Genomic DNA, 9,944 nt, shown 5'->3' on the forward strand with positions numbered 1-9,944 from the left:
TGTCCAAAGTAGCCCCTGATTTGCCAAAAGAAGCCCCGCACGACGGTAGTTAAAAACTAACCAAAAAACCATCATTGGGGCTGTATCAAGTCTGTTGATGTAATAAATAATAATAATAAAACTGGAAGCTGCCAAAAGGTGTGCATAGGGAAAAAGCGGTATTAGGGCCGATGCCCACGTAGCGGTTTTTCAACGCCACGTGCACGCAGCGTTAAAATAACGCTGGTGTGCATCGGCGTGGTGACGCTGCGTTACCGCTTTTTTCCGGTGCACACCTGCGTTCTTTTGACGCCACGTGCACTCTGCGTTGAAATGACGCTACGTGGGCATCGATGCCAACGTAGCGTTTTTTCAAGCTGCGTGCACACCGCATCCACGCAAGGTACCCAGCATCAAATGTCGTGCACACGTTTACGTGTGCATTGATCCATTTGATGCTGGATACCTTGCATGAACGCGGCGTGCACGTAGCGTAAAACACCGCTACGTGGACATCGGCCCTAAGGCTCGATGCCCACATGGCGTCTTTTCAACTCTGCGTGCACACGGAGTTAAAAAGACGCAGGTGTGTATTGGAAAAAAAAGCGTTAACGCAGCGTCACCGCGCCGATGTACACCTGCGTTACTTTAACGCTGTGTGCACGCTGCGTTGAAAAGACGCTACGTGGGCATCGAGCCTAAACCGCCGCGCACGTTGCGTTGAAAAGACGCTACGTGAGCATCAGGCCAAAATAAGGGATCAAATTCTGGGTCCAATAAAAGAGCGTGCTAAATGATCTGATGTAATAACATTCCTGATTGTGGTTTACGCTAGCATAATTATTTAACGTAATATCGTATCGTATCGTAAGGTAATGAATTTTGATTAATGAAGTGGAAATTTTGAAACTCGGACACATGACACATCCACCTTTCGTTTATTATCGGCGTAGCATCAAATAAGGGAGTTTCGAACCGACCATTCTTCCGAAATCCATGTTCGGAAGAAAAAGTCTACTAATTTCGTACCGGATAGACAATACAAAGATTCTTCTGGCCAAATTTGAGCGCCCTAGGTTTTATTAAAACCTGTGTATATGCCAAAGCCGTTGTTTCTCAAAGTTCATGTGATATCGCTTTTCCGTTGAAGAACAAAACGTCTTCTGAATTTGATCTACACAAGCAAAAGTGGCATAATCAATCAATAACATTCGAGTCTCATACAACTTATAATTAAATGATCAAAATTTATTAGCATCATGGTTTGTATCAAATATCAGTCACGTGCTCCAGACATCGCTCCCGGAAGTATTCGTGTCGTTTCCGTGAATCGTTTCGATCAGCTGCAAAATACTTGGAAAGCTTTTCGCTTCCGTATGTTGCTTTCTGTTTTTCCTGTTCATCATCCTCGTCATCGAATTCCATCTCGAATGCCTTCTTCTCCAACGCCTTCCCAGCCGTTGACCAACTGAATCGGACCAGACGCGGGAAGCCAAATACCAAATCGTAGGTCGATAGGAAGTTTTTAGTAACTGGATCGCTTGGATATCCGCTCCCAAAGCTGATATCCGGCTCCAATCCTTCACGGAATGTCCATACCTTCAGAGCGTGATCTCTGCTGACCTTTGCACAAATACTTGCAGCCGAAACAATCGGATATGTGCTATCGGCTTTCTTAGCAACGGTGATTTTGAACTTGGGGAAAATTTGCTTCAGCTTGGCTTGGTACTTCTCCGGAGGTCCTACAGTATCCACGTAAACCTCCGCAATATTTACTCCCGCCTCTATGGCTTTGTGTATCAATCCAATCGCTGAGTCCATCGATACTTCGTTCAAGGATCGTTTCGTCCGGCGCAACATACTCATACAGATGTCGTTTGGTGCGATGACCTCAACGGCCCAGCCGATGCACTCGGTAGCATAGTCTTTCTGATTCATTTCGTCGAAAATTAGATCTCTCTTTTCTTCTGTTAATTGTTTGGAGTCCGCAAAGCCCAACGTCTTAAGAACTTCTTTTTTACTAATGGGACAAAATGCGATCCCGTACACCATGGGGCCTGTGAAGTGGACAAGATTCCGAAAAGAAAAATTAGTAGGGTTGTGCCTATGTAAAATGTTTACCCCGAATTGTAATTGTAATTTTTATTGTAAATATGAATTTGACCAATTAAAGAAAAAAAACCATCCAATCCAAACACTTCACAAAAACTCCCATCGCAAAATGTAACTGCGCTCAAAATTATACAGGATTCTGACCTTTCCGCAAGATGTTGAACTTTGAAAAATATTTAAAAATCGGTAGGTATAGTAGGTAGGGGGAAAGACGGCTTTGGCAGGTTTTGTTCTATTATTGGCAGGGGGGTTTTTTTCGACCAAATTTTATGAAATTTGGCCACAATATTCTTTGATATGCAAAGAATGTTTAGGCCAAATTTGAGCCTAGTCAGTCATAAAAAAAAACCCCTGCCAATAATAGAACAAAACCTGCCAAAGCCGTCATTCCCCCTATTCAAAATGCTTACCTAGAACTGGTCCACGGCCAGCTTCATCCACCCCTAGAACGCACGGCTCGTCCAGGCACATGCGAGGAATGTCCGAGATGTACGTGAAGTTCTTTCCATTATCCTGGCTGCTGATGTAAGGACCGAGCGTTTGCAAGCTGTTGATTTTGCTTCGTTTGGTTTCAGGTTCGCACGCTTCCGTATCTGGTTCCCGTTTCGGAGAACATGGAGGGGAAGCCATATTCTGATTAATGTGATTTTACAATTTTTGAAGTCTAAATTTTAGAAGCTTGCAGATCAGCCAATAATTTTACGATATAAACAACGAATGCGCGCTTTTTAGATCGTCTAGCGAAGTGCAACACTGTGCAACGTGAAGGTGAACCCGAATGAATTTGTCATTTGAATGAACGTTGGGGGACTGTTTGATGAAGTCGAAAATACAGAACACCGACACCATTCACATCACGTGGTACTCCATAAAAAAATACACGAGAAGGCTAGCCCGTCAAAAATTGTACAGTGACAAAAATCCAATCATATCCATTATGTGTGGCACACATACATTTTAACTATAGCATTTCCCACATAACGGCTATGTGAATTCGCATAGCATATATGTGGAAACACACATAACCGTTATTAACTAATAACCTTTATGTGGATTCTCCTATAGCGGGTGGTTATTAACGCACACATAAAATTTATTTGTAAATTTCTTTAAATTTTTGCCAATAAAAATGTGTGGATTTTTATTAGTGTATGTTGTTTTATTGTCTCAGTCGATTATTTGGCTTATTTAGAGCAGAGTCTATTATATATAGAGTTACGCAAAGAGTGAAGCCAAATCTACCTATTGAACTGTCAAACCGTCTACCTATCGAGCAAAGTAAACAAATGATTGTTGGTAAGGCGGAAGTATTGTTATCGCCTGATGATTATTATGGCGAATTAAAACTCATGAATTGAAATGTATTAGATTTGTTCTAGAAACAGCTTCAAAAACTTCAATACACCCCCAATAAAGTTGCAACAAGAAACTCACGTATTTGCACTCTGTAGGTGACTTTGGTTATCGAATTAAAAGCTTTAGAAGTGATCACTCCCGTGAAGTCACTTGAAGGGTTGAACAAAAATGAAAGTTTTCAACATAAAAACAAGAGCATCATTCAGAATAAGAGTAAGAAGATCCTCTTTGCGCAACTCTATATAATAGACTCTGATTTAGAGTATTATTATCGGTCGTGAGAATTTTAATCACCCGCACAGCGCTGTCATTTTAGTTTCGTCACACGTTTCCGTATCGGTCACTATTTTCGGCTCTCAATTTGGTTGCTGTATTCCGCACCGGTGACGTTTGACAGTTGACAGTTTATCAAATAACAGCGCTCTTACCGCGCTACCAAATTTAGTCACCTGTCAGTTGCGCTACTGTTATAGTTATAGCATCTCGTTTAGTAACGACCGGTAAAGTGTCAAGTGATGACACTGCGCTGCCAAACGACTTTCTCGCGCCCGTTAATCTAGCTCTTAAGAGCATCATTATCGGACGCGAGCATTTTAATCACCCGCGCAGCGCTTTCATTTTAGTTTCGTCACTCGTTTCCGTATCGGTCACTATTTTCGGCTCTTAATTTGGTTGCTGTATTCCGTACCGGAGACGTTTGACAGTTGACAGTTTATCAAATAGCAGCGCTCTTGTCGCGCTACTGTTATTCGCGAAGTCGAAGCAAAATTCTTCACACAACCAATGACAGTTCTTTATTGGTTTTTACAGTAGAGCAACAGAGAGGAGGAGAAGGCGGCCATGTTTCACTCAAACTCTGACAGATAGCAATGGGGTTTCCCATAGGAGGGAAGAGCAGAATTTGCTTCGATTTCGCGAATAGCAGCGCGTTTAGTAGCGACCGGTAAAGTGTCAAGTAATGATACTGCGCTGCCAAACGGCTAATACTCGCGCCCGGAAATCTTGCTCTCAGTTATCAATTGAAAGCTTTTCTATGCCCGCCATTGAATGAGTATTTATCTTGTGTGGCAAGTACAATGGATACCAGGGATTGAATCCTAACGAGAATGAACAAGTCTCTCACTTATCATCTCTGTAGGCATATACGATATGTAGCATCCCGCAAGAGACTTTTTTCGCAATCTTTCATGATAGAGAACTGATTCGGGAGGCTATACCCAGTGTTGGTAAAATCACTCATAAATCTCTATCAACGAGCTTTCCTGTGCGAACGAAATCGTCTGCGATTTTAAAAGAACGCATCACGCTTGAGTTTTTCATGCTAAAACGCATCGTTTCACTCATTTGTCAAAAAAATCATTTCTTTTTAAAAACGCATTTGAAATCAATTTGGGAGCAATTTATTGCTTATACATGGAATAGTATCCATTGTTATATGTAACGAACGGTTATTTACTGTTTTTTACGAAGAAGAACAAAAGAAAACCTACGATGATTCAAATGGATGATTTAACTCAGTGATCCCCAAAGTGCGGCCCGCGGGCCGCATGCGGCCCTCCAAGCCTTTTCCTGCGGCCCGCGAAGGATTTCAGAGAATACACTACATGTGGCCCATTGTTAGGCGTTATATGACAAGAGAAGCTTTTCATTGTGCCAATTTTTTCGTTGCATTCGAGTATCCTGTCTAGATTGCACCATTGTTGATATATGAAGCATGAATCGTGCAAACATAATTCGTTGTTATTGCCCCGGACTATAAAAACAGCAAATACGTGCTACTTTGTAAGAAGAATGCTTTTCTTAAAAAATAAGTTAGGGTTCAGAAAATTCAACTGGAAAATTGCTGGAATATAAACTCTAGAAAACACGCTGACTATCACTTGTCACACTAAGGAATATATTGAACGAAATCAAGTTTTTTTTTCTCTGCTATTGTTGAAGAAATGGTTTCATAAAATTCAATTAATAGGAACGCATAAAAGCAAGGCTGGGAATGCAGATTTATTCGATTACTATTCAACACTGCTGGCATGATCACCTAGCTTTAAAAACATTTTTGAAACAACCTGTCGTTATTGGCAGCAAAATAAAATTTCCATTAAGAATTAGAAATTTTCCTCAAAAAAATAGAAAATTGCCAAAATATTTATTTTATGGGAAATTTTGTAGGGGGAATGACGGCTTTGGCAGGTTTTGTTCTATTATTGGCAGGGGATTTTTTATGACTGATTAGGCTCAAATTTGGCCTAAACGTTCTTTGCATATCAAGGAAAATTGTGGCCAAATTTCATAAAATTTGGTCAACAAAAACCCCCTGCCAATAATAGAACAAAACCTGCCAAAGCCGTCTTTCCTCCTAATTGTTTATTGCTAATATTGATTTATTTATGGATTTTTTTTTTATTTTTTTCCATTGAAGAATTTGATTTTTTATGGAAAATTCTTATATAATAATTGCAATTCTTACTTTTAAAAGGGCTAATTTATTTTTGTTTTGTGGAAAATTCTCAACTGTTTGTGGAAATTTTGCACTTTTTGTGGAAATTGTATATTTGTTTATTGCTCATATCCTGATTTCTTTATTGACAATTATCTATTTTTTCATGGAAAATTTTTTAGGTGGGATTTTTATTTCAGTCGTTGTTACTCGCGTGACAACTTATAGTGAACAATATATCCTTGAAAATAAATAAATAAGGTCATATTATCATTTGGAAAAATGTAGCTCAGAATATTTAGTGCCAACTGAGCCGAAAAAATGGTTCTGCAAAAAAAAATTTCGAATAAAGTCTGAAAGAAAAGAAACAGTATTATCGGCTCAAAGTCAGCTACGATAAAACGATAAAACCTGCAGAATTAAATGTCTTTCCAAGTATGTTATTCGAAAAAGATTTACAGGAATAAAATATTCTGTTAAAATTCTATTTCACTTATAAAAAGTAATGTTGTACTAAAGTTCAATTTGCAATAAAACACAAATATTGCAAATGTACTGCGGCCCGCTTCAGCAGCTCAAAATTACAATGCGGCCCTCAATAGTGCGCATGCTGGGGACCACTGATTTAACTCATCCATGAGTTTTAAGGTGCTGCGTTGGGTGCGTTTCAACTCACGCTTGATTTGAATCGTCCATGAGTTTTGAGATTTTGAGTTTTTACCAACACTGGCTATACTGCCGTGAATCGCATATCTGTCCCATCGTTGCTGGGTTTCCCATTCATATGGGACAAATATGCAATTCACGGCAGTATACTGCCGTTCTACGCATAATTGTCTCATGTACATAGGAAATCCCAGCAAACATGGGACAAATATGCGTAAGACGGCAGTATACCCCATGATAAATTTATTTTAGAAAGCTCCAAATGCAGGGAGCACTGGCTCTTATGACGCATTTCAACTTGTTCTACACAGCTGTGCAGTAACCTACACGAAATGAGCGAAAACAAAGCGAGAATCACCATTTTTCTGTGGGGGCAGTCTATCAGATTCTGGTTTTCGCACTTGTAATAAGTTTTTCTTTTTTATCAATTTATTCTTTTTTTATTTTCTCACCCTATCATTATCCAAAGACCAATAAACTGCCGTGAATCGCATATCTGTCCCATCTTTGCTGGGTTTCCTATTCATATGGGACAAATATGCGATTCACGGCAGTAAAGACTAAAGAAGAAATTAAATAATATTTGTTTCAGCCCTTATTAACTGGGCTTTGATCTATAGTTAACAAACGCTTAGATCAAAACCAGTCCATTAAAAAGGCGCCTAATCAGCTGGTGTATTATCGTTTATGGGTTTAACACCCACAGGCTTCCATCTCCAAACAAAGCCAAAGAAAATCTATAGCATTATGTGAACCTATTCAGAAAATAATAATACAAAGCGATGAGACTGAGTTGTCTAATGAAATTTTTATTGACTCTAGGTATTTAAACATTCTTAATGCGAAATGACAACGATCCATGCTTTGTCGATGCTATCTATTATTTCTTATTGCATAAGAAATCCAACTGAAAGTGTCGCGCTCATAGTTACTGGAGCTTTGTGACGTGAATGCAGAGTCTGGGGGTTTCCATAACTAGTTTGATATATTGTAGCAAATCATTGTGAATCTGTTTTGTTAGGGACTATTGGCTAAATTATAGAATTGCAATTAAAATCTAAATTTTCCACAAATGAATCTATGCTGGGTTAGCAGAAAAAAATTGATGGACTGGCTAACTCTAGAAACGAAGATCAGGCTTGTACTTGGTCATGTACAGATCCAACTTTTCCCAGAACACCATAATGGATGCCTTGTCCAGATGTCGTTTGGTGCGTGATACGTTCAGCACCGTTACAGCCCAACGTGCAACATTGGCATCTAATTTCATCTCGTCGTAACGCAAATGGAAAGCGGCCACTGGAAAAGAATTACAATCACATTGAAAAGATGACTCAACGAAATTGCTTAATGTAATTACCTTTCGAGAAAATTTCAACCGGATTTCCGTCCCAGGGCCAACCTTTGAACTGCCAGGCGGGACCCATCACAAATACCCCCACCACTCGGTTCCAATCTTGGGCGGTAAGTTTCGTCGGATTGTCGATAACGCGATAGGGAACTGTCAAGCCTGCCGATTTTTGACGCTGAAAGTAATTTATGGAGACATGAATTTCAGTAACTGTACGATAGAAATCAAATCTACATCTTTAAGAGAAGGCGATCAACAAGAGGTACGTAATGTTTATTTCTGAGTGTTGTGCTCAACTTAGTGATTTGCTAACATCATATTCACAACTTAATTGTCGCCTACTTTCGTTTAATGAAAATAAGTATTTACCTGAATCAGAACCTCGTTCTCTCGTGCACAGCCCTTGCTCTTTTTTTCTTCGGTAGTAACAAATCTGTAACAAACAACATTTTAATATTTCGGCAGAACTTAAGTTGAGTCTCAATTCACTTACTTCAGATCCTGAAGAATATCCCTGGCGTTATACATTGTTATTAGACTGGTCGTGGCCGCCGGGATGATAATGATGGGTGTTTTGCTTTGACGCTTGTTGTTGCTACTGTTTTGGGGTGCCATACGAGCCTGAGCGCTTGGAAGCAGATCTTTGGGCCTACCAGGTGGAAGATTCGCCGACATTGGATTATTGTTATTCTGCTGTTGAGCTTTTTTCTGCGCTGCTGAACCATCCGTTACTGATTTTAGGGACATACCGTGATAGGTACCCATGGTATCGATCTTGAAACCTTCCGTTTCCTCTTTTTGGCGATTGAATCGTTCTTGATCGTAACGGTTGTACTGCGCCGGTTGTGGCTGGGGACGAATCACGCGCGGAGGCTCCGGTAGTTTTATGGCCGGTGCCTGAGGTCGACCTCGACCTTCTTCGCGATTTTTGATACCCTGAAGAATGGCTAAAATGTTCTTGGCAAAGATTTTCCCATTACTCTGCAAGATAGTCGTTCGAGTGCGCCACTGACGCTCCCTACTTATAATATCTTTTGTGGAATCTACATCAAAATCAAGAATAGCTCTCAAATCCGGCCCAACTCCCATAGTATCATCGTTATCCGTCCGTTTGATCGTAACCTTTTTGTTGGCTAAGCGTTTCGCTTTGATGGCCGCAATTTTCTCCACGGACATAGTCTCCGAGAGGGACTTGATGTTGTCAATGTTGACGGAAGCTTCTTTTTTATTGACATCGAGCCTAGCTGCCAGCTGTTCCTTCACCTTCTGTACTTGGGTATCCTCGTAACGGGCTTTCTTGGCGAGATTGTCCAATGTATCGGATTCAGCTGGTCTTTTGATCTGTGTCGGAATCTCGAGCGGAGCGCTTTTGTCAATACTGGCGCATGTATTTGTTTCGCCATTGAGGTACTGCAGCAGCTCCTTACGATCCGGCCGGTTGACTGCAGGAATATCCTCAGCTGCTGCTTGGCGAACGTAAACCGAGTGCTGAAGAGCCACATTTTTCAAAATGTAGAGCAAACATTCCAGTGTGTAGTACTCTTTGGGAGCTCCCTTTTTGCCAGATCTGAGAAGGGTTGGGAAATTATTGTTAATTGGTGCTTTGTTTAAAAACTATATCCTGTTAGTACGAGATTTTTGTTCAGGTCAAGGAAGGTAACGCAGTGGTAATTTAAATCCACTTACCCATATTTTAGATAATTTGTTTTTACATTTTTCGGCCAGGAAAACTCGCCAAATATGATCTGGCCATCGCGTTCGATGATCTCCTTCTTGTTGATGTTGTACTGCCGCAACAAGCTCAGCGGATCAGCCATCGTGACGTAAGGAGAGTACTGGTATTCCGGACAGCAAAAAGGCACTTGCTATCGACCGATACAACGAATATTTGCCACGAAAACCAATTTTCAGATGCACAAAATGTTTTCAGCACTCGTGAAACTAAACACGAAAACACAACGCAGCTTCAAAACTTTACGGGCGAGAGGCGAGAGAAAGCCGATGACAGTTTTGTCAAAAAATGACACACTAAATTTTTATAAC

At 40.4% G+C, this 9,944-nt stretch overlaps 2 protein-coding genes across 2 annotated transcripts; both read right to left on the reverse strand.

The window, feature by feature from the left end:
- Positions 1-1,206: 1,206 nt before the first annotated feature.
- LOC134216178 (ribonuclease H2 subunit A) lies at positions 1,207-2,862 on the reverse strand. Its single transcript, XM_062695135.1, has 2 exons — positions 2,502-2,862; positions 1,207-2,036 (listed from the first exon to the last, which is right to left on the reverse strand). The coding sequence occupies exons 1-2, from the start codon at positions 2,719-2,721 to the stop codon at positions 1,249-1,251; spliced, it is 1,008 nt and encodes a 335-aa protein (XP_062551119.1). The 5' UTR covers positions 2,722-2,862; the 3' UTR covers positions 1,207-1,248.
- Positions 2,863-7,339: 4,477 nt separating this feature from the next.
- Positions 7,340-9,857, reverse strand: LOC134212075 (parafibromin). Its single transcript, XM_062689587.1, has 5 exons — positions 9,588-9,857; positions 8,395-9,468; positions 8,271-8,334; positions 7,911-8,076; positions 7,340-7,849 (listed from the first exon to the last, which is right to left on the reverse strand). Exons 1-5 carry the CDS (start codon positions 9,716-9,718, stop codon positions 7,671-7,673), a joined length of 1,614 nt encoding a protein of 537 aa, XP_062545571.1. The 5' UTR covers positions 9,719-9,857; the 3' UTR covers positions 7,340-7,670.
- Positions 9,858-9,944: the final 87 nt, after the last annotated feature.

This window comes from Armigeres subalbatus, chromosome 2, assembly GCF_024139115.2.
Source record: "Armigeres subalbatus isolate Guangzhou_Male chromosome 2, GZ_Asu_2, whole genome shotgun sequence".
NCBI lineage: Eukaryota > Metazoa > Arthropoda > Insecta > Diptera > Culicidae > Armigeres > Armigeres subalbatus.

Excerpts from the sequence above, each read along its gene's own strand:
- LOC134216178 (XM_062695135.1), bottom strand. The coding sequence starts at position 2,721 with ATGGCTTCCCCTCCATGTTCTCCGAAACGGGAACCAGATACGGAAGCG. Across the intron at positions 2,037-2,501 it reads TGGCCGTGGACCAGTTCTAG|GCCCCATGGTGTACGGGATC; the intron begins GTAAGCATTTTG and ends TCCACTTCACAG.
- LOC134212075 (XM_062689587.1), bottom strand. The coding sequence starts at position 9,718 with ATGGCTGATCCGCTGAGCTTGTTGCGGCAGTACAACATCAACAAGAAG. Across the intron at positions 9,469-9,587 it reads ACAAATTATCTAAAATATGG|ATCTGGCAAAAAGGGAGCTC; the intron begins GTAAGTGGATTT and ends AACCCTTCTCAG. Across the intron at positions 7,850-7,910 it reads GGTTGAAATTTTCTCGAAAG|TGGCCGCTTTCCATTTGCGT; the intron begins GTAATTACATTA and ends ATTCTTTTCCAG.